The sequence below is a fragment of the Platichthys flesus genome, chromosome 13, assembly GCF_949316205.1.
Source record: "Platichthys flesus chromosome 13, fPlaFle2.1, whole genome shotgun sequence".
NCBI lineage: Eukaryota > Metazoa > Chordata > Actinopteri > Pleuronectiformes > Pleuronectidae > Platichthys > Platichthys flesus.
The window spans coordinates 12930697-12955648 of NC_084957.1; the positions used below are offsets into that span (position 1 = coordinate 12930697).

Sequence of the window (24952 nt, forward strand, 5' to 3'; positions counted from 1 at the left end):
ACACACAGGCTCATTTGGGAATCGTCGTCACCCACACAGACGCCCACACACTGACGTCAGCGCCACCTATCAACAGCGATAGAGCTCAGCTTTGGCCAGTGAAACACACACTGGCTGTAACACTCCTCACTCTGCAGTTCATTACCCAGGACTGTGAATGGATATGTTGCATATTAATATGAAGGATTTAGACTTTAATGTTAATTCTTATTCATCACTGATGAACCATCTGCGTTGCATAATATCAGTTTTTTTTCTGCTAGTTCTTATGTCTTGCTTAAATGATTATAGCTTCCTTATCTGACTACATCGTGCTTCTTTTTTTTCTTAATGGCTTTGAATGTGTTTCAATGAAATGCTCTTACCACCAGTGTTTCATTGACGAATACAGTTTGTGTGTAAGTATATATTTGTCCACATGAGGGCAGCACTGCACTGAGAGAAATACTGTGTAAACTGAATCAGCAGAGGAGGAAGAGTCAAGGCTGTTTAATAATTTAATAAGTAAAAGAGGCAGAACTGCGAAATACAAATCCTCCATGAGAAGTCAAATTATCAATGTTATGAGTTATGCAGAAAAATGCCCCTGTCAGTGTTTTACTGTTATATTATGTATTATAAGTTTATTTGCCTCTAAATACATTTTAGTAAATCATATGTTATGAACTCATATGTGGAATCTTAATCAATAAGGGAACTTGACAGATTAATGTACTGAAGTAAAAAGTACAATAGTTAATGTCATTGAGTTTTATAAAGTAACACAAAGTAGAAATACATGAGAACAAGTACCTGAAACTTGCACTTGAGTAAATGTTTTTAGTTCCAGTGGAGTTACACAACTCTTATATTCTACACTCTACCTGTCTACGTTTGTGATGCTATATTTATATTTCATTATCTTTGTATTACATGATGACTTGATTATTACTTTTTTTTACTGACGCTTCTTTTTAAATGTCCCTTTTGCTCCTGCAATATGGGAAATGTCTCCATTTTGTGACTAATACAGGAATAAAGTAAATAAAAATAAAAATTAATAATGGAATACATCATCTTCTATTGGTTGATATCAGAATAAACTGAAGCACACGTAGCAGCATCTTTTTATTTAAACTCTGAACAGAAACATTGCACATTTGCCTTTTCATGCCTTAAAGATTCCTTCAGTTTAGCCCGCTGTAAATAAATCCAGAGTCCAAACTGAGAGGGGAGAAGAAATACAAGAAGCACGTTACATCGCAAAAAGACGAGTAGAAGTCGGCCACGTCTGGAGACCTAATAGAAAAATAGAACAACGATATCCATAATTCACGTAACATGATGCAATAGAATTTAAGTCATGCATTTCTCCCGATGAGATAGTCGGTTTTACTGGTGAAGTTCAAAGTACGAGGTATTTGTCGGCTCACATGTTTGCTACATTAGCAAGTGGTTGGATTTAATACTGCATAAAACATGCAATTCATAATTCTTCTGGTTGACTTCAATTCAGCTCTTCAACTAAAATACAGTGGAGCACACAGATCCATGCCACACGATGACACAGTCCAATTAACACAACTCCAATTAACAAAGGTACAACACAATTCATAAGGCATACATGCCCCCATCTAAAAAATACTTAGAATAATAACCATCAAAGGAAAATAACAGTTTGTGAATGGGCTCTTCAGTACTACAAGTCTTCAGTCCTCTATTAAATTAGTGAGAAAAAAAGACACAAAAAGAGATTTAAGGAAAATTCTCAGGAAATTCACATATTCGCTTTCTGAGAAAAGGTTGAACAAAGGGATATAAGTCTCATATCTGTCCGTTAAATAATACTAGAGTGAGCAAACTAGCCTGATCCTGTACAACCATAAACTGTATATAAAGATGGATGACATGACCGCTTCCCTTAAGTGAAGCCAAAGCGTCTCGATCGCCTCCTGCTGGCTGGCCGCGGTATGGATCATAAACTCTGCCTCTTCAATGCTAAGGCTTGTATATGCTGCCCATGTGAATAAATAGAGATTTTTCCGTTTCAAACGATTTAACCGTCACTGCCCACACACTTCCAGGTGTCTTTTACCATGGCATGGTTGTTAAATCATACATCCACTAGAGGGCAGCGCAGAGTGGAGAGTTTCTGACAACAAACGGTGGAGGAGGATGTGATAAAGTTCCTGGACGATGACTTTTTTGTCAAAATGTCTTCGTCGAGTCTTATCGCTGTCTCTCTTATTATTAACTATTGGGTGCACTGCCCCCCCCCCCCTTTATTTCGGAATAGTGGGAGGACAAGGGGATGCGTCGTCCATCTTTATTTACGGCCTGTGAAACAAAATCCGTCCACCAACACCTCTAAAGCTCATTAATTAACACGTTGAATCTACTTTACTAAAACAAGATGTGAAAAGGACAATTCGCTGTTTTTCGAGAGATTATGTGTTGGAGGATTTCTTTACAAAATATAACCACTGGAGACAAGACATGTTTGGTGCTGGCAAACACATAATCTTGTACTGCAGCAAACTAGCCTTGTGAAAACTAGACAAGATGAAGTGTTAATGAGTTTTAGAGGCAGCCGATTTTACTGTAGGCTACTTCCTTTGGACGGAGCTTGGCTAGCTGTTTCCCTTTGTTTCCAGTCTTTATGCTGAGCTGGGATAAGTGGCTGTTAGCACATTTGAGACCAACAGAAAGCGAGTAGGTGTATTCCTGAGAGCTTTGGTGTATTTTTGTTGCATTAGGAACTACTGTGTGTTACTTTATGTTTGAGCTGTCAGTGTGGGTAGAAATTTATTTATCTATGATTCCAGAATATCTTCATCAAGGCACATTGTGTGTGTGTGTGTATGTGTGACAAGTGAGACCCTGCATTTATAAAACTGGGCAAAATAGATTTTCCATATGTTTATATAATGTCAGTGCCTTGTGGCTAACATGGGGTTGAGACAAAACTGCAGTCATTGGTTTTACAAATTATGGCAAAAGAAACACAACGTCATGGTTCAACACGGATTTCCATACTAACTAAGAATCTAGGTGAGGAGGCCATGCATTTCCATTAGGATCTTAAAACAAGGCACAGGAAGGGGGGGGGGGAGCAGAGCACTCAATTTGCATTGCAAGCATTGTCACAGGTCCTGCTGTTCCTGCACCGCTTTATCCTTCAGAGACTCTACAGCCTTACAATCCAGAGCCTTTTCAAACAGCAGTTAACTCAACTGCCTATGTACAAATTTACAAAAATCAGATCTCTGTCACCCCGGACAAAATGTGAGCAACAAGGAGGTACCGGGAGCGAAAAAACCAACCACGGCAGAGGCGAATGTTCCTCTGCCATATTCTTCATGCCTTTGTGTGCAGAAAACGGGTCCAATGCCCAGAATAGTTGGAGTTAGCTCACTGGTTGACATGTTGACACAGTGCTTTGAGTTTCCGTTTTGACATGGTGTCATCAGCTGATTCGTGTCCGCTCCGACAAGCGTGCCCAACACAGCTCTGTCAGCCCTCAGCACAACGGGAAGACTGAAGGGAGCAGAAAAACCTCTATGATAGCGCCGCACTCAAGTCCAAAGCTCGTCTCTAGTAGCAAAAGCGAAGAGGAGCAGAGCCCAACAACCTCTGCATGCACTGCACTGCACTGCCTCTGTTGCAGGCTGCATTTAAGAGGAAAGAAGCCTAAGACATCAACTCGCAGGTGGCGACAGAAGCTAACTAACAGGTTTGGAGGCTGTGCCGTCGGCATCGCCACCGCTGCAGCAGGGTGAGCTGCCGGTTTTGGCCACGGTGCAGCCGCTGGTTTCTGTGCCGTCCACGCTGCACTGGCTGGAGGGCCCAGACACGCTCTGGCCACGTTGTCTCTTTCTGTTCAGTTCCTCCCATTTGTCCCTGTTCGCTCGGATCATGTCGAGCATCGGCTGGAGTTTGGGATTCAACTTGACCAGAGTCTGGATAGAGAAAGAGGGAGAGAGGAGAACACTTATATCTACAGTGTTATAGTGGAATATAAAACTTTATCTACCTACATCGAGGAGGTCATTTGTCAGGATTGCACAAAAACTAAAGGACGGATTATAACAGAATTTGGAACTCAGGCAAGAAACCATTACATTTTGGTGCAGACTTTTTACCATTCTGAGATCAGGCATTTTTTTTTTTTCATTTTCTTCATTTCTCAGAGAATAATTCACGGATGGTAATGAAAAATAATCAGGATTTAGTGAATTAAATGTTGTTTGATAAGGAGACTGTTGGCCCCTGGCGGCATGTTATCTCTCTTGAGTGCCATTCTAGTTATATACTGTTTTTTAACATGGACGTGTGCATGGACTTAAATTGAACTAGAAACAGCAAAAGCACCATTAACATAAAAAGGACCAGAATCTGTGACACATAAAATTACAATCACATTATATTCACAAATCTAAAGCAATGTCTTTTTTTTAAATAATACTTTGTGATGCTAGAAATGCCAATTTGGTAATGGTAACCTAGTACAATCACAAGCTTCAACCAGTGCTATGGGTAATATGATTGGATATTAAAGTATTTATGGCATTAACCTAAGAATTGGGTACATTAACCTAAGGACAAAGATTCTAACTAGGTATTTGTTATTCTTTTAGAGAATGTGACGCTCAGCTCAGTGACTTGAATGTTCATTGGTGGCACACACCAGTGTTTGTAAACCAGGGCTAGAGAAGCAGCTCATTGTTCATCAAACGCAGCATTCAGTATATGTGCAAAGCAAATTAAACAAAACCACACAAGGCCCGGCAACACACAGTCGCTTGATAGCAGCATTCCATTAAATGGCTGCTCTTTACAGATTAGACACACATGTAAGACTCAGATTAGGTGCGTTTGTCATTTTTTTCCTTCGCCAAACTGTAAATGGCAGATAAGTAAAATAAATTACCTGCGGGTAATTTATTAAAATGACAGGAGGGATTGTTCCCTCTGTTCTGCTAACACTGTCGCCTGCTGGATTTCCAGGGATGTCTCTCTGATAACTTATTGTTTCATTAACCCCGTTTCATGTGGAGCTATAACACATGGGCCTGGGTCCCTCATTAGAAACAATACAGTCTTTCATTTATTCACACATGTATAGGAGGAAAATGGGCAGCCATTGTGTAAATTAATAAAATAAATAGGTGCATCTACAGTAGGTTGGGTTTCTTTGTAGGAAAAAGGGAAAATCACATCTGCAGCTGCCATTTAACTAAGTTTAAATGAAGGCCAACAGTTTGCATTGGTAGTCAGAGAGAGTGTTTTCACTACGTAAGAACAATATGATGAAAATGTCAAATGTCTGATTCCAGGTCCTGTAATGAAAGGATTTGATGCTTAATTTGATTTTCAATCAGTGATTTGGGGGTTTGGACCAATCGATCGAACAACAGATAATCAGTAACAGTTACAGTTTTTATCAGATTCACCCTAAGAATGTGTTTGTTAACCTCCATGTTAATGTTTATACTAATCAAGAAAATCATCAACAGATTAAACTATGTTAAAACAAAATGTAATACATCCGTATACAAACATGTAATAAAGTATTTATAACACATTACAATGTAGTTGTATACAAATGTAAGGGATTTTTAAGTGTCAATGTAAATTACATTCATTAATCATGAAATATCTATATTATATATAACATTAGCAGCGACTCATGGAGTAGTACAGGAAGAGTTATAGTTGTCAACAAATGATGAATAAATACTTATATCTACTTATAAAAGTGTCATACGGTAAAATAAACCATCTGTTACACCTTTGTGTTGTGTCTTTCTTTTTATTAATTTATGTTTAAGTTGTGTCTCATGTGCATCAGTAACTTTTGAAGGCATCATCACACTGCGATGGCATGTGGCCTGCAAACATCAACAAACGACAAAACAGGAAGTCACTGATTCTTTACAGATTGGTCTCGTCTGCGGGTTAAAAGAACATGATCCTCTGGAGGAGGGCAGTTCCAGCGCTCTCTCTCTCTCTCTCTCTCTCTCTCTCTCTCTCTCTCTCTCTCTCTCTCTCTCCGCAGAACACGTCCCCTCTGTGGGACCATGTCACTGGTTTGCAAAGCATTATTATTCCACTGATGTAGGAAGGAGAGGGGAAGCGAGAGAGACTGTCACATTCTGGGGTGTGGAGATGGAAGGTTATATAATGGGGGGGGGGGGGAATAATATTCCACAAAGTAGCGAGCCACCACCAGGAGGAGGAGATCAGTGAGATCAAGAACGAGATCTCTTCCGCCCACGGACAAAAAACCCTGCCGCCTCCGAACTTCCTCGCCTCTCCCCTTTGCAAGTTTAATTGGCAGCCGCAGCCTGATCGTAAGCTTCCATATCTGCATTCTCCAAACATCACATGGAGCAGTGTGGAGACAACCCCCCTACGCACACACACACACACACACACACACACACACACACACACACACACACATGCAGACAACACACACCACTTTGAAGCCTTTTTATCTGCAACTACACAGGCAGCAACAATGGTGAAAGCAGAGCACGGATCACAGTCTGCTCCAACTTTACACCCTGATTCTGAGATATAATTCAATAGCGAGGGGATGATCTATTGTTTGTTGACTAAAACTAATGTGTGTTTTAATATGACAGCACAGAGGAGGAGGAGGTGTTGTGCTATAAAAGCAGACAAATCGCCCCGTTGCTCAGAGAATGAATGAACTATTTCATCCTCGACTTCTTTCACGACTCCTCCTCGTGTTTGACTTTCGTGAATTTGCCTTCCACGCTCCTCAGCTCTTAACAGACCTCATCTCCTCGGTGAAGTCGGCCTTCTTCCTCCCACACAGCCACCGCTGCCGGCAAGAGGGAGGGGCAGGTGAGCGTTCTTGACGTCATTCAGTAACACAGGCGCACGCATCGCTATACCAGCGAGGACTTCTGTATAGATTTCCATTATCTGTGCAGGGTATAATTCCCTCAAAGATAATCTCTAGCTCTCTCTCTGCTGGCTTCTTACAATAAAATCAGTTTGTTTTTCTTTAAACGTCTCCTAAAGGAAAAGCCTGCAATCAAGAGCGAGTCACATTTGGTATTTTACAAATGGGCCACTTTAGGCCCACATCCATTTTGTCCGGGTCACAAGAAGGGCAGAAGTAGTGCATCATTGCCAGGGATGGCCCAATCCATATACTGTCTTACCCGGGGGGAATTAACGAGACTAACATCAGAGCTCTTTTCACACACTCTACTACCTTAGAGCTGACATAGGATGGTCCACTTGGGCGGTCCACTTCTGACACAAAGGAGCCAAACGTGGCCAGAATTAGTTTTGAGCCATTTGGGCTGTATTCACCATTAACCACATGGACCTATTTTCTCTTTAGCCAGAAGTACAGCATCATCACATGAATTGGCCCACATATATACGCTATTTTACTGCCGAGGGATTTAACCCGACTGAAATCCCAGCTCTGTTCACACACAAGTTTTTTTTTCTGCGGTTGGAAAGTGCGCACTCATTCTGCTAGGATGAGACCTTGGAGTTGTTTCAATGAGAAATCTGTGGCTGCAAAGAAAAGCAGAAAAGCTGTCAGTGACAGTTTCATTGCTGGCGTCAATAGAGGGGGACAATAACCCAGGAAGGACGGCAGCTCAGCACTATAGTCCGAGGCTGATGTGTGTGTCAAGTGCAACACAAAGGAGGCCCGAGAGCGTCAAGTGTGTTACCTCGTACAGCGGCGCGCAAATTCCGTCAATCCACTCCAGCTGTAGCCCCGGCAACTCATCCTTCCGGTTCCGATCAAAGATGGCCTGAAACACACAGACGACAAAAAAATTGAAGTTGCACCTACATTTGTGCTCACACTGGAGAAACAAAGGGGAAATGCGGTTCCTATGTTTACTATGAAATCAGGCTCATCCTCCCTAATGTGCCGCTTTGGTTAAAGACAACTGGGTTTATTTCATGTGATGTATTTTTCTATTCTTCTTCATTCTCCTGCAGCCGAAAACTAAAAGAGGCTCCACCGAGGCTGCGCTTTAGAGATAGTTACTGGGCTACGACTTTAGAAGTTAATATTTAATTTCCAACGCCCACACATGGAGTGTTTAAGGTTTGACACAAGCGGCGGACCGGAGGCTACTGCATTAGTTATTTCAGAGGGGAAGCAATGTGGCCTGGCTCGATTAGTCAACAGCCATTAATTGCGAACAGAAAGGCTGCTGTTTTTTTCCCCTCCCTTTTAAGAACTTGCAGCACAGTTGAGCCTTCAAAGCTCCTCAATCAAACAGACAGTGGGCTACTCTGCTCCTGTGCTGTGGCTTTGAGGACGATATGAATAAGTCATGAATTAAGACAACATCTTCATTACGGCCAAAGTCTCGTTCAGTTTTTATTATTACTATTGTTACTCTGGATGAGAAAATAAATGTATTTATTATCTCCGCCAAGGACATCATGTGTTCACCCCTGTCTGTTTGTTTGTAAGTTGGTTTGTGTGCTTGTGAGCAGGATTACACAAAAACTACTGAACAGATTAGCACAGAATTTGGTGGAAGGATGTAGTATTGGTCAGGGAGGAGCCCATTAAATTTAGGTGCGAATCCGTATCAGGGGGTGGATCCATGATTTATTTTTCTTCTTTTGCGAGACAAGGCATTATTTTTAATGTTCAACCATTTTCCCAAGAAATGATTTGTGGATATTGATAGAAAGAAATCAGGCACATTTGGGGTTTTGTGGAGGTGTGCTCTCTACTCAGTACGATTCTAGAGTTTTCATCTGGGATTGTTTGTTAGTTTGCAGAATTGTGCAAAAATCACTTAATTGAATTCAATGTCACTTGGTGGAAGGAGGCTTTATGGGAGAACCGGTAATTTGGATTTGTTTCACTTTCTTCAACATCACAAAGTGTTTTTCAACATCTACCTTGATTTCACTGAGAATAATTCATGAATGTGCATGAAAAAATCTGTCATATTTAAGGAACTGGTATTTATGAGTGTGTGCAATTTGAGGAAAATCCAAATAATAACCTGGATCTATTAAATCTAAATGTTTCATTAGGCTGTGGACTACTGGGCCTTGGCGGAGTGTAGAAGAGCTTCAATACAACACAAAGCTTCCTGTGTTTACAGCTAAATGAATAGAAAGATCAGTGTTTGTTGTGAATCCTATGCAGAAGGTTTTTATTGTTTGTTTTTTTTAAGAATTATTGTCTGCAGTTCTGCTCTGGGCACAGCAGAGAAGCAGTGGAGTGGTCAAGCTGACAATACACTTTTCTCACACAGAGACACAGGCGCTCATGTCTCCTACGCAGTCAGTGTATATATATATATATATATTCATTTACAAATGTATAGAACTGCAAGAAAATAGATCTCCAGCACCATGAGCCTGTGGCGGTCACAGAGGTGAGAGAAACTGCAAAAAGCACTAAGCTGCAGAAGTAGACGGCTCGGTGAACTCACCGAGGGTGTGAGCTTCAGCTCCGATCTCTCTCGGTCGCCCTGCTCGAAGAACTCGCTGGTCACCAACTCTGCCACCTGAAAACACAGAGGCAGGACAGCTACTGTTTTGATGCTCCTGTGGTCTGTCAGCTGAATGCTGAAAGATGAATGAGCTTAATGCATCAGATCATCCTGGTCAGTAAACTTTGCCCTCACGGCTCTCTAAAGTCCAAATATACCATATTGCTTTGTTTGCCCAAACAACAGTCCACAACAAAACATTTGTAACGTAATTGCACAAGACAAAGAAAAGCAGCAGTTCCTCACTATTAGATTCTGGAGCAGGGGCAATTTGTGGTGTTTTGTCATGAAAAATGTATAATTTATAGCTGAGTAGACAGATTTTATATTTGTATTTCCCACCTTGCGTGATATGTCCCAAGGTTTAGTGACAGCACCGAGATCACAGGCTGTCATCATCATGGACCTGAGGGAATCAGACACACAGGTTTATTTAATTTCGGTTTTATTTCAGCCTCTTTAATCTTAAGAAGACAAAGTATTGGTTATCTCTGTGTGCAGGACGTTACCTGCACATGTCTCTATGAGCCTTCACATTCCAGTTGTATTCTCCTTTGCTGACCAGCTCAAAGAACGTGTTTCTGTTCCTGCAGAGAAACACAATGTCCATTCGTGAAGGTGTACATTACACAAAATCCACAAGGGGGCAGTACTAGCTAAAAGAAGCCTACAACGAAGAGCATGAAGGAACTGGGCAGTTTATTGTGAAAGTGGAGATTTAACAGTTTAATAAACATACTCAAAGTAGAGTGTGAGGTCAGTGGCCAGAATGGACTGTTTGAGCAGCTGCATGAGGTCCCCGTACTGCGTGGATGACAGGTTGGAGAAGATGTTGTGACCCTGTGGAGAAAAATACTGCACGTCACTTTACTGCCTGAACACAAAGAGCCTGAAATAACATTTCAGCTCCCATTTCTGTTCCCTTATTTGCAATTAATGAATCATATAATTCAATAACAACTGGACAGTTGTATCAAGCTGATCTGTCATAGTCTAGTCTCTCATAGATTATTAATCTGTTTCGGTTCGATAATGTTTTTGACGCAATTATTGCTAAACTTTACTAACAACATCCTTCCAGTGATTTATTTGTGTATATAGTGTGAGTATATATATATATATATATATATATATATATATATATATTGTTGTATATTGATCCCTATAATTGAGTGAAAGAAAATGGCATCACTAATCTCTGAAAGCAATCCCACAATGCAATGTGTCAAATTTAATAGATGTGAAAATTACAGTTGTGCAACTCCACAGCTGTCAGTGGTAATGACACGATGACACTGATTCATAATCTCAATTTACTTCGCACTGTGGAGTAAAGTGTTGAGTGTTTGTGAATGGAATAATGAATCGGTGAGCCAGGGAGCCCATTCCGCTTTTCTACTTTGACTCTTCCATTAATAAAGAAGGTTTGCACAAGGTACAAACGTGTGAATGGATCGGTGGTGGACAGGAGGGAACCCAGCAGCTCGGCTCTTAATAAGTGAGCAGCATCTCCCACTGGAGCCTCTGTCATTAACCCCCCCCCCCCCCCCCCCCCCCCCCCCCGCTATGTATTATACATTCATTCACTACTTAGATACCTCCTTTTGGAGGAGGAAGAGCCTCTGCGGAGAACATGGAGGATGAAGCGGTGATGACAGTGAAGGGCAAGAATGAGACGATTGATAATGAGCCGTAAAAATAAAATAAAATATCTTTTAAACCGACAGATTTCTTTCAAAAGCTGACAATTCCAGTATGACGCCCGTCTCAGACCCAGCATCAACGGAAACCATTATGATGTTCCGAGCAAACATTTGTCAGCTTATACCGTGTTGTCAGCACCAGGATAATGAAGACGCTGGAACCTAAGCCTCATGTGAGCTGCTCCCGCCAAACATCGGTAATTACAACCGCACGCAAACCCGGTCACCTGATAAAATGTCTCTCTCAGCCAATTACCACCAAATCTATCGCCTCTGTAATAACATGGATTTGAGGGCAGAGCGAGCGATTCTTTACTTGGTCCCATACAACAGACATGGAGCCACCATATGGTTACCTTCAGGCTCAGTGGGCACAAACTCTTCATCTTTATAAGGAAAGGTGGACTTCAAATTTTTGATTACTTTACATGCTTCTAGAGAATAAAGACAAAGGTATAGTGTGTACAAAAACTTTGAAACTTTGATACTAGGCAGCAGAAAACCAAAACTTGTCCATTCAAAAAAAAGATATGTACGTATTTGATCAACCTTCAAGTTCATGGTCGCTGGATAGAACCTGAGGACAGACCAGGGCTAGCTGTTTCCCCTTGTTTCCAGCCTTTTTGCTAAGCTAAGCTAGCCTCACGCTGTGTGGCTTTACAATCCATCAATAAATGTAGATGTAAATGTTGTAAAAACAACATTTAGGTGCGTATAGTTTCTCTCTGAGTGCTTTTAATGTAGAATTTGTTTTACTCTCGTCCCACTCAATGAACTGACACACAATTCAACCATGGATATTACCAATAATCCCCTGAACGAGAAGAGCTGCTGCGGTAACAAATACCCCAAACTCTGCTTAGATTTCTTACTTGTTCAAACTGAATATTGGAGATAAACTTTGGTTTTTAATGACGTCTGGGTCTTTTCAACCGAAACACAGTTCAGCATTACTCTTTAAGACCAAACTTTTAAAAATATGGCTTCTCCACAGGTGGAACAGTGTTAAAGGGTTTAATACTCAGTGGTAAATGCTGTTTGAAAATCACAACACAAAGTGTATTGCACAGATACAACATGCAGTTGTAGAATGCAATTATGGCAGAAGCTTCATGAAAACGTTAGCGCACCTCACTCTGCAGGATCATAACAGCGTGGTTGAAGTGGTGGTGCTCCAGTGTAGCAGAGGTCCCATAAAGCAGAGCAAGGGCTGAGCCCGTCCTGACACACACACACACACACGCACACACGCACACACACACACACACGCACGCACGCACACACACACACACACACACACACACACACACACACACACAGGGATCAAGAAGACGGATAACATCATCAGCATTTAACACATACTGAGAAGCAACATGTGCTGTTGAGTCTGTTGTAATTCCCTCAACCAATTCACTCTGCACGCTGTCGCCAACTTATGGCTCGGTAATAACAGAGTCATAAACCCAAACTGCAGTTGAATTTAAACTCATCAACATTGACTATGATCATTTCAATTGGAGTAGAAAGACCGAGGTTTGTATAGTCAGTCAATAGAGTCAAGGTTTTTAAGTTTGGGAAATTCTGTGTTTTTGTAATATTCGTTCTGCATTCTTCCATTTTTCATTTTGATATAATTTCCACAGCAAAAGAAACTTTGAAATGCTCCCAATGAGAATTTAAAGAGAGGACAAATAACACCTCAAACTACAAGAAGTGAAGATGGCTGCAGTAGGTCAGAGAGAACATTCCAAAAAAGATGTTCAATGTGTACGTCAAAGCGAAAAGACGAGAGCTTTATGATTTGCCTCTTTGTCTTTTGTCTTTTGTCCTCAGAAGAAAATTTTGAACTCAACAGTCGTCTATATTCAGGTAATTTATATCAACATAATGATCAAACTCTATTTCTTACAGCTGATGTGATGAAACTGGCAACACAAGCATTTCAACACTGAGACGAGTCCTCATGGAGCCAAACAAATAGGTCACTTGAGACGTGATCAACAAAATAAAAACAAAATCTTGTCTGAAATAATTTTTTTAGTCTGCAGATAAAAGTATCAAAACTATTCCCTTTAAAATGTCTAATTAAGCTCGTGATTATGTGTCCACCTGGTTTTCCTCTTGCTTTCAGATTAGTTTTTACAAAAACAACCTCAGTGAGGAAAGAGACATTTAAGCAATTTGACATCAGTTTTAGCTGCTGATCTAAATGTGCTCAGAGTCTGGAGTGTTTACTGGCTCTTCGTTAGGCAGGCCCTTATATAAGCCTTACACAACTTCCCTCTTGACTCTTGCTGATCTGGGTTGAACTGACAGCTGCAGGTGGAAAAACAGACGGTAAACTGTGTGTGGGAGGGTGCGTGTTTATGTGTGTGTTTGACACCGAAGAACCGAAAGTGGGGAACACTCACTTTGCCTGGAAAGCATTGTTGGTGCCCCTGTGGTCCAAGTCGTGGCACACACAGCCGACTATAAGCGCCAAGATCTCCACCTCTGTCAGAGTCTCCTGGAAGCCCGCCGTCTGATTGGAACAGATGAGAAAACACACACACACACACTATGAGGAAAACAACCGCATCTCTTCTTCTCTTATTCTGCGAAGCTGTGAGGAGAACATTGAATAAAAATGGAAAACACTCCAACAGCAGCAGCAGCATCCTGAAGAAGAAAAAACAGTATCTCCCTAAAATGCCAGTGGGACTGCGGTAACGCAGTCACACTGGGAGATTTATGGCTTGGATGAATGGGTTCTGGAGGCCATGTGCTGAGTGAGTCACTATAGGTCATCGTCGGGGTAGAGGCAAAGATAGCACAGCCCTCTCTCTCATTAAAACACATGGCAGGAGAGTGCATGGGTCCAGAACAGCTTACACACGACTATTTCATTTTCCTCTGCCAATAATCAATTCAGATGGGACACCGTGTATTAATGCAGCGCTTGATTCAATGAAGTACACCGTGCTGTTTGTGTTAAAGTGTGTGTTATAGTGTGTCCCAAATAAAATGCATGAAGTCATTCTCCTGGGGTCTCTATTTAAATCAACACCTCTGTTTGGCTCTGCACAGAATGGGCTGTCTGTGCCATTAGCAACGCAAAGAAGGTTTAACTCAGTGATTTGAGCGCAGGTCAAACAGAAATGTATCATCAGCCGTCTCACTTTGACAGAACGGGGCATCGATAAGCCCTGAGGTGGTGCATCATAACCGTGGACACTTGATTAACCTTAACTCCTGTTGCAGCTCCCTCTGCCTCACTGACCTCACGTGGTCGAACAAGTATTAAGCTTGTTTATTTGAATAGAAGCACAGCTGAGATAATGTCAGGGAAAGAAAAGATGTGATACACAGATTTGTATTCTTTCATTGGAGTTTTATGAAATATTTGCAAAATATGGCAGGTCTCCTAATCTCAGCCAAGCAGGTTCTGTTTTCACCCCTCTCTGTTGTTTGTCGGTTGGTTTGTTTATAAGCAAGAATACGTATGAAATTAGTTGGAAGGATCACTCAGCCATTGTCACAACGAATTAGTTTGTATCTCTGCTTTTGCTGAGGGCGTCATTGGAGTGGGCGGCCCATCATTGTAGCTCAGAAAAACCATTAAGATACACACTGGCCAAGTAATGTGGCAACATGTTTCCCAGACCACCACAGATGGTCTTCTGAGTGATGCATCTTGGGTGTGTTCACCCCGGGAATTATAATACTTTAATATGAAGAAATCAGCTTTAAAAAGTAGCCTCCAATGTGAGTGTGTTCATGTTAAACGTAGGTCACTTCCATCTCTCTGTAGTGCTAAACACAATACTGATGTTTTTATGATTAATTTGCATATGTTTTAGATTATATATTTTTTCTTTTCATATCGTAATCATGTACATATTTGAAAGAGATGTCAAGGTGTTGTTTAAATAAAACACATTTTGTCACACCAACACAGCATCTATGTTTTTCCAAAATCCGACCCCAGAGTCGGACCAATGACTTCACAACACTGGAAATGGGACCTTCGGAAGTGCCTGTCAACGTATCTGATTCGTATACTGATCTGGAGTCAGCATGATCTTTACCGTTAACATGGCAAACATGCACTGGCAGACGTTGAAGGCATGTCTCCAGTTGTGGTAAAGGACCATTCTGTAGTTCTTTCGGACAGTCAGCAGCCATCTGCACAGCGTCTGGAGAGGAAGAACAAAGAAAGAGACGAGCACAGTGGTCAGCTGTCGTGTTCTGGGGGGAAATTCTGTCAGTTATTAAAAGGAAATAGACAAAGATGGTCGCTGGTCTTGTACCTCGTAGTCAATCTTGAATTTCTGCACCATTCCCAGCTCCATGAACATCCTCAGAGCGGCTGTTATCATGGCGTCGACGTCCAGAGAGAAATCGTCAAAGGACAGCTTGTCGATGCCCAGCTCGCAAACCAGGGGGATGTTCGCAGCCTGTTTCGTCATGTTAGCATATGAAGAAAAAAAAAAAAAGGGGGAAAAGAGAATAGGAGTTCAGGGAGGTCAGAGGAGGCTGTGCCGTTTTCTCATGATACGTGCAAATCTGGAGATATGCTAATTAAGACTCAGAGGATTCATTTGGTGAGGGTTAAGATTAATGAGGGAAGATTTCACTGTTATTTGCCTTTCAGAGCTCATTGACACACACACACACGCAGTTGTGCGGCAGTAATCAACAGCTCCCCCCACACACACACACACAATTAAACAAACAAAAACAAAAACACACATCACATACGTGATTCCAATTAACCCCAAGCATCCATGTCTCCTCTCTTCAAAGTGGTCTAATGAGGACGACGCACAGATATTTCCTCTATGGCTCTTGTCAGCATTTATATCGTGTCGTGACGTAACCTGCATTTCGTAATAAGGAGTCAAAGCTGTGTGTGAAAAATCTGTGTTACACCCTCAGTGTACCCTGTTCCCTGCCCGTGTGACAGCCACCAGAGCCGCGGTGTTTCCCTCTCAAACGAGCGCCTGTCAGGTCAGCATGTCTTCTCGTCTCTCTTAATTCACGGCCCCAGGTTAAAAAAAAAAAAAAAATGTGTCAGCCAGGTCTGTGTGCCGGAGCTTAGGCTCGACTCCGAATGTAGAGCAGTTACGAAAGAAAGCGGGGGGGAAAGGCAGGAGGCAGAGCTCGACGCTGGATGAGGGGGCTGGGAGATCACACAGTCTCACTGGAAAGCAGGGTTCCTACTTCATGCTAATGGCCACAGGGGAAAATCCAACACATGGAAGTGCAGGAAAATAGGTCATATCTATATTTCAGAAATGTCACGTCAATTAAAATGTAGATATTTTCATTTTTCATCTGTGTAAATAATGCATTGGGAATGATTGCCTGTTGATTGGAGTAATCCATTTCAAATAGCACAATTAGTTTATTTTCACTGGGGAATTCTTCGCCCATATTTATGCTTGACGTGCCTGCCGCGGTTCTTTGGAGGAACCAAGAATGAAGCCTGGATGACAGGCTGTCAATAATTCCTCTGTGTTGCCATCGATTTTTTTCCCCCCCATTAAAGTTAATGAGATATTGTTATTTAATTAGAAAGTATATCTTAATTAAAAGGCCCATGAGCAACACAAATGCATTGTGGGCTAAATGTCCGAGAGTTTACCTTTCTGTAAACCATTACATTTAAACGTCAGATAAATCTATTTTACTGCAGTCCTTTTTGCTTCACACTTTAATAAAACAAAGGGGTTCAGTCAAATTATAATGCACCTTTAATAATGTCTGGGATATGTCTTAATTGATATAACAAACCAACATATAAGGGAACACAGTGAGAAGGAGAACAATGAAATTATATTACTGCAATTATCTGCACCACCAGAGAAAAGCTGATAATCATAAATTGTAACCCACACCAGGAGTAAACACACACTGCAGACTACAGGAGACGCCGTCCGCAGCCGAAAGCAGGCAATGAAGTATGCAACCTATCTTGTCAAAGGATGTGTTGGATTACTCCGGCTCACTAGGATGTAGTGAAAGAGTCCAAATCATCCCTCATCCTCTGCTTTGTGGGAGAAGAGTCTTTGTGTACGGTTATTCGGCTGCAATTTCCCTTTGAGCAACATTAAGGGAAAATACACTAAAGGGAGGTCATTAGTTAGTCAGAGATCAGCATATGAACCCCATTGAAATTCATGGATACCCGTGGACATAGAAAAACAGGTACGTTTTCTCCCTGAAAATGCACTAGAAAATCTTAGTTTCAGATAAGGGGGGCGGGGGGGGGGGGGGTGGAAATAAGCAACAAAGAGAACCTGTGCTCACTGGAATTTTACCCCTTCTGGATCTAAAATCTACATAACCAAGTATTTTGTAAGTAATGAAACCAATACTTAAGTATAACTTGAAAAAATGCTTCACGTGCCTCACTTTAAAGCAGGCGACAGCTGATCTACTGATATACTCCCTGTAAAATTACAACTTTATGTTTGTAAAATCACAACATTATTCTATTTTCCATATATTATGACTTTATTCTCACAATAGAAGTACTTTAGTCTTGTTCGAATGTGACTTTGTACTCATAACATTAGAATAGGAATTTTACAATATTACGAACTTATTCTCTAAATCTACTATTTTCCCCCTGTCGTTAATTCTAACTTCGTCAGATAAACTCCACTGTGAACGTTAATGGGATAACAATGCAGGAATGAGATACTTTAGGCTCTAGTTAAACAGACAAAGGCTTCGGAACAACAGTGTCATGATATGTGACTTTAATATCTGTGCTGAGCACAGGGTTTGAAAAACGAATCCCCCAGACCACTGTAAATATTGAGAGAAACAAATGGGGTTTGCTGAGACGACTGTAATGAAGGCAACTGTGAATATCTGTTACCTTGAATTTGTCAACTTCAGTCTTGGAGCAAGTGGCATGGTAAGACAGCACCTGCAAAAAATAATGAAAGGGTGTCACTCAGGATATTTTTCAGTTTATTAAAATAACCAGTAAGGCTACAGGAGCAGGACTGTGGGTGCGGATTGCGACCACTGTACATTTGTATCAGTGCATTTCGGCATATCTTCCAGAAAAGGAAGCTAACACTCGCCTGTGGAACAGTCTACAAGAGTAGAGGCGCCATCCCGGATTCCATCGCCATGTTCCCTTCATTCCCTGAGAGAAATACCTCGCACAGACCTGCAGTTGCTTATTTGATCATAAACGCTCATGTTTATTCAGTGCTACCAGGAGCGATGCATCTACATATTAGTGCATTCTGTTTCCCTCCTTTGACTGCTCTATATCTCTCTGTTCTCCACGTCTTCTATCGGGAAACAGAGCAGTGCTAACTAACTATAATGCACCCGAAAGCTCCCTATTTTAATCTAAGGACCAACTGTTAGGCCGGTGTGCTGCACGGCCACATACTGCAGGGCAGATGAGGGATTGCTTTTCACCGCCTCTCATTAATTTTCAATAAAACCTTTGTGGGGAAGGTTATGTGCAAAAAGAGATCAGCACTTTTTTTCGGGCGCACATTCTTGTAGAAATATGGGACTAAGAAGTGGAGCCAAGCACGAAGACCCACAGAGAAAGAATACGTCCGATCTTATATTAGCCCTATACAGCAGCCATTGTTTCCTGTGAGTTCTGTGTAAATGTTTCAGCGCCGAGCGTATGTTGACAGGGAAGGAAAAACAAGATAATGAAATAGAAGAACAAATAAGATGAGCAGCGAAAAATCATCTGAGGGAGGGCATGAGGCTAACATAAACACAACGAACATGCAGGCATGGCAAATGGAGACTGAAGAAGACCAACAAATTATACGGCAGTAAAAATAAACAGAGTCCAATATATTTCCATTTTATATTTGTCAAAAAAATGGTTTTATGATTAAACAAAATCTGTGTAAATAGTTAATACATCTATTGACCAGAGGACTTTGTTATTCGGCTCTTTTCGTCAGGTATGTTTTATGTGTTTCAATGTCCTGTTTTACTCCACTGCAGAGGTATGTGACGTTTTTTTGTCTTTAGCTTCTGTTAGTACATTTGTGGGTTTACTTGCTCTCTTAAAGTGATTGTGTAGCATGCTAACATATTTATCTCGTTCAAATTGCGAGGGGCTTGTGTAGGGGCAAGAGAACAAATGAGATCGCCTCCGAAGATATTTGATCTAATCAGAATGCTAGACTCCATCGGTTGTAGTAGGGAGCAGGAGCAGTACAGAATCCACTGAAGTCAACCCTCTGAAGCAGCACTACAGTTTGCATGGTAATGTTTTCATGCAATTTGAAGGGGAGATGATGATTTGTTTTTAATAACTTGGAAGGCAGGCAGGAAATCAAATGAGATGCTGTGTTCTTACATCCAAAGCCACGGACTGTTTGGCCCAAGACTTCTTCACCTGGTCGTACATGATAGTGTTGTTGATGCCCAGTCCACAAAAGATCACAAATGCCTAAATTAAAACAGAATTAAAAACACAAACACTTTACCACAACCATTTCTATTATGAACGCATAATACTTTATATTTAAAAAATGTAAAATACAGGTAAAATACCTCAAAGAGACGCTGGTCTGCATCATAAAATGGTTTCCGGTCAAGCCTGTTCAGAACTTGAGCGACACCTGGTACACAAAGTGAGTTTATTCATACAACAGGAACTTCACAATAAAGTTTTAAAGCTTGGTATTGGCAAAGCTCTGGTGCATTTATCCTGCCTCCAATTAAAAGAGGATCAGACCCACATACTCTATGCCATTGACTAACATGCATTATTAATGGCAATTAAGCAAAGAAACAACATCCCCTCGCATAAATAGCAATGGTGATTTCTGTTTGTGTCAAACTATATAAAAAATACCAGAAGGCTTGGTGATAACAGTTAAAGTGATGAGCACACCACTACATATGAATTTACACTGACACATGGTTAATGCTCGATGATCTTTTTGAAAGGAATTCAGTCACGATGCTGCCAAGCCTCTTTATGTGAAAGCAGTATTCCTAGTTTAGATGAATTTCTCTTATCATCTAATTGAAAACAGGAAGAGGTTTCGGTTGATAATTAATATGATGAAACTGGCATTTCCTGTCACACAAAAATAATTATGGCTCCACACTAAAACTTGATTTCAAAACACAGTTTTAAAAAGATCTCTGTGTAGACTAGCCGTTAAGCTGGGTATCAGAAGTAGTCTGCCTCCATAGCCAACACACCTGAATATGCAAATCATTATGCATGTACACTGGGAACAGGAAGCAGGAAGTAAACAGAAAGCAGATAGTCTATTTACTGTTGGTTGCAGTTAACACTAACAACATGAAGCACAATGGTGAGAAGTAAAACCAGGTAAGCATGTAAAGCATTATAATGTGGAAATGTTGAGAATAAAGTAATAATAATATAGTAATAAACTAAATCAATCTCACGTTCAAACATTTATTGCAGCATTACAACAGGTTTAGTGTTTGGCGTCTAGGCTCCAACTTAATCACTCCCCCATATGATTACACGGGAATGATGGGAGTGAGGAGCATTTACGTGTAACCCCCCCGTTGTAGCCTACAGGTGGATGATGGGGGGTGGAGGGGCCGAAGAAACTGCTGGCAATACTGCAGCAGCAGTGCGAGCAAGAGGGGTTGATGGGAAATGTCTCTCTGGTTAAATAGACCACCTGATGAGGTGGGTGTGTAATATAGATGGTTGTGGAGAGGAAGGTATGTCACATGGTTTGCAGGTAAGTTTCGATGATATTACTGGGGAAAATATATTAGCACGCTGATTGAGGATTGTTCATCTGTTCATTTAGCCTAATTCTACTCATTTCTCCATCAATTGTAAAAAAAAATTTAAGACGATTCCAATTGGCCAACTATTTATATCTCTGGCATCGCTTTAGTGTTTGTTTACAAGCTTTTCTTCTCATCTTATTCTACAGAACAATACCACATGCACTATCTCATGTGTGGAGACATTTCACCCCAGCCAATGTAGAAGGAAAGGCTGTGTACATTTGCAAATACTGTGCAAAGACCTATGTTAAGAATGACACAAAGATGGAGAAGCATATAGTCAAAGGCCCAAAGTTGCCTCAGGGCTCAAATCAGTCTATTAAAAAACAAAATGTTTATATTTATGTCTTTATATGGCAAGGTAAATACAGTTAGTATAAATTACCCACACAAGTTCCAGTTTATTCCTGTTAATTCCTGTTAATTGAATAGGGAATTTTGCAACCCTATTCACAACATTTCTACCTTTCTTTAACACCCTTTCATATAAAAAGATTGAAAATTGCTCAAAAATGGTTATTTTATTAATCTCCGGGAGGTCAAACAAACCTGCCACAGAAACATTTTCTACAGAGGTGAACAGATTAGTAAGAAAAAAGTTCATCGTGGTGTCATTAAAATTAAAGTACAGGGTTAATGTTGCCTCTCATCAATTATTGCTGTCTCTGTAATTAGCATGTAGTTTGTGACGAGTTAAAGCGTAGGAGGCCCCGAGCATTTGAGCAAATGAAATGGCTGCTTCGAGCCCTGTGGCCGTCACATAATCTTTAACTACACCACATTCCCACTGTCACAAGTGTTGTTTTCCATTATCATGAAAGATAATCAAAAACCATAACATGATAATTACTCACAGCTCCATTATTAGTTTTTATGCAAACCCACAGTGTTTGTGTAGCTGTGCAACGCCGTTTATCTATTGGATGGGTTTATGCTTACTACATTAAATCTCTCAAGGGACTACACCACATTACAAACAACTAAACTGACCCTAACCTAACTTAACTCACAGTAATCTTAATGAAGTAGCTGTTTATTATAATGGAACATGCAATGAACGCTTCTTGCATATTGTGGAACAACAAACAGAGTTGTGTAAAATAATTTCCTCCCTTCTTTCAGGGACACATATCGAATACGCTAATCGTTATCATAATCTGATCCATCCATTCCTGGTACAACCTTAGTTTATCAGAGGACTGCCAATAACCATCTGTTACCTTATCACATTGACATCTTTAATGTGATGTAAATGCTGATTTGATGCTAATTATGCATCACATAATAATCTGACAAACGTCTGTGGTGATCTGATCTGTTTTGAGCAGAGTGTAGAGGATGATCTTGATAATCCGACAGAATCAAACTGGAGTTACCAGAATACTAAATCAATTTAGCAAAGTAATTGAATTACTTATTTCAATGTTACTTCGTTGTGACGTAATGAATTTATGACAAAAATGTATCTGTGAATCTCTGACTCGCCTTATCTCCAATTTTGATATAAACAAAAAGAAAATGGTTATTTAATCTGATTGTTTTAAATTGTAACAGTTCCAGCTCCGTTTATGTCAGTGAATTTTGCTGCATGCTGCTAAAAGAAAGTGCTAAAATGGATTTTCCTTACATTTGATATTTTATAATAACCCTCTTTCTTTTGGTTTCGTCATAACAGTATTTCTTGCCATCACATTCTGAAGGAGTTGCCTGAGACCTTGGCAGATGACACAAGGACATTTGTTTTCTGACTGAATGAATCCTTGACTTGAGAATTTCATCCCCTGCTGCTGTGTTTGTATAATGGTTTTTCACTCTGGATCCTCAGGTGCCGCCCACACACACACGCCATTTCTTTCCCCCTTCACTGCTTCTTCTCTCTCCCTTCCCCGACAAATGCACTTACACCTACGCAGAGAAATGTGTATACATGGACAAAATACACACGCACATATACACACAGGTTTTAACCAACCAGCTAAAGAAAATACGCTGATCCACTTTCTGATTAAATAAAAATCAAACATTCAGCTGCCGTCATTGCTCCTCCCTGCTATATCAAGCACGCGGACCAGATGAGAGATCAATGATTTATCAGCGTGTCAGTGTGGTGTTGGCCCGGGGCTGATTCACAAACACAAAGCACACAGCCAGGAGAGGGGAACTCCACCTCCAGTGATGGTGCAGCATGGATCTAATCACACACATGCAGCTTCAGCTGATCGCACGCTCAGGCTCCCCCATCCCCTATTGTCTGCTATGCAGCAATAATGGAAGAAAAGACATTTAAAACCTACATTATAGAGCATTTTAGTGCAGCACGGCCATTTTTTTTGCATTTCCAATCAAAATAGCGTTAATTGCTACAACGTACAGTGACATTTTAGATAATGATGTACTTCCGAAATCCTAGCAACTGTTTGTGGAAGGGCCTTAACTGTTTGTACATGACCATGCCCATGTAAGGAGAGGTCTAAGAGATGTCTTTCCCAGTTTGGTGTCTGAGAACTGTAGTGGATCACACAGCCCTGACCTCAGCACCATCTGACACCTTTGATAAGAGCTAGAAGGCCGACTGTTAGCCTCGCAATCAGTGACAGCATCACTAATGCTCTTGTGTCTTCAAATGAAAACAAATCCCATTGGCTCTGTACGTAGCCACATTCTTTGGCCACAAAGTGTATTAGACTTCTCCAAATCAAATCACCTCATACAAAAATAATATCTATTGTTATATTCATCTATCATGTAAGATCAGCAAGGAAGGAAACACTGTTAGTTAACGTACCAATGATTTGGTGATTGCTGTTCCATATCGGGACACAAAGCACAGAGCGGATGTGGAAGTCCGAGAACTGGTCTGCCTAGAATTAAAGGGTGTAAATAGAGTGATAGTATGAAGATTAACACTCATTCTCATGTAGAACACATTTCCACAAACATTATACTGAGATAGGCTATCGAACATCAATAAATATATCCATAATCACACAAAAAGAAATTAGAAGACAACCTTGGGTTTCAGGAAACAATGATGGACCCGTTTGAGTATTTTCCAAACTTTCAACTACCAGTTTATTAATCAAGGTGATGAGTGGTTAAATTAATTGATCATAAACTTTTTTTTAATAGTTTACATGCTTTTTCAAAATAAATCACATTTTTCACTTTTTATTTTATTTAGCGAAAACTGCTTCCAATGCCTTTGCGTTACGACAGCATTAAAAACTAAAATAAGTTCATAATCCTAAAAGTTGGGTACTCAAATCCTTACCACTTCATAAACACAAGTCGTGTGTCGGCACACATAGTGAAGTCCAAAAGCCGTCTGCTGTGCTGGCCGCTGTGGGATTCTGGTTAGACCTATGCAGCATCATTAACCAGCCGTTGATGATGTGGTTATTATCATTTCCTGGTCTGAAAGGGTCTCTACCCTACAGGGATCGATAGTGCTCCTATCCAGAATATTTTGGCTTCATTTCAATATAGTGGGAGGAAGTGGAGAAGCTTCGTCCACCTTTCTTAACGATCTATGGTGTAAACAACTACGATATAGGTTCAAAGCACCACAACAGCCAGTGGAACTAAACAACCCTCTTGGATGAAAAGCCAAATGTCTTCATCACCAAGCGTAAGTATAGTTATGATGTCATACTCAAAGATATTAATTATAAATGTATAACTGTGACTTGTACTCACATAAAATCCCTTTGACGTCAACTCTGAAAAAGAGCATATGTGTGTGTGTGTGTGTTCACCTCAGCATCAAAGCGTGGATCCTGATAGGCGTCGCTAATGTTCACAGGGAGTCCTGTGGAGGCTACCAGCTCCGCAATGCTGTTGTTGATGAGCCAGTCTGAGTAAGAGGATTTCTCCATACTGTCTTTAAAACTAGGGTCAGGGAATAAGAGTGAAAGAAGACACAACAAATAGAAAAGGAGGAACAGTGTTAAACCAAATGCGTTCACT

General features: G+C 40.8%; 1 protein-coding gene across 1 annotated transcript in view; it reads right to left on the reverse strand.

The window, feature by feature from the left end:
* Nucleotides 1-1094: 1094 nt before the first annotated feature.
* pde11a (phosphodiesterase 11a) overlaps nucleotides 1095-24952 on the reverse strand; it is a 36410-nt gene continuing 12552 nt past the window's right edge. Inside the window, exons 6-20 of the mRNA XM_062401879.1 lie at nucleotides 24742-24874; nucleotides 23772-23847; nucleotides 19751-19818; nucleotides 19554-19646; nucleotides 18081-18131; nucleotides 15502-15648; nucleotides 15280-15387; nucleotides 13624-13733; nucleotides 12343-12433; nucleotides 10249-10349; nucleotides 10019-10096; nucleotides 9852-9915; nucleotides 9450-9524; nucleotides 7707-7790; nucleotides 1095-3938 (exon numbers count right to left, since the gene is read on the reverse strand). Of these exons, the coding sequence (XP_062257863.1) occupies nucleotides 3702-3938; nucleotides 7707-7790; nucleotides 9450-9524; nucleotides 9852-9915; nucleotides 10019-10096; nucleotides 10249-10349; nucleotides 12343-12433; nucleotides 13624-13733; nucleotides 15280-15387; nucleotides 15502-15648; nucleotides 18081-18131; nucleotides 19554-19646; nucleotides 19751-19818; nucleotides 23772-23847; nucleotides 24742-24874 (1516 nt within the window). The 3' untranslated portion in view covers nucleotides 1095-3701. The remainder of the gene's footprint in view (nucleotides 3939-7706; nucleotides 7791-9449; nucleotides 9525-9851; nucleotides 9916-10018; nucleotides 10097-10248; nucleotides 10350-12342; nucleotides 12434-13623; nucleotides 13734-15279; nucleotides 15388-15501; nucleotides 15649-18080; nucleotides 18132-19553; nucleotides 19647-19750; nucleotides 19819-23771; nucleotides 23848-24741; nucleotides 24875-24952) is intronic.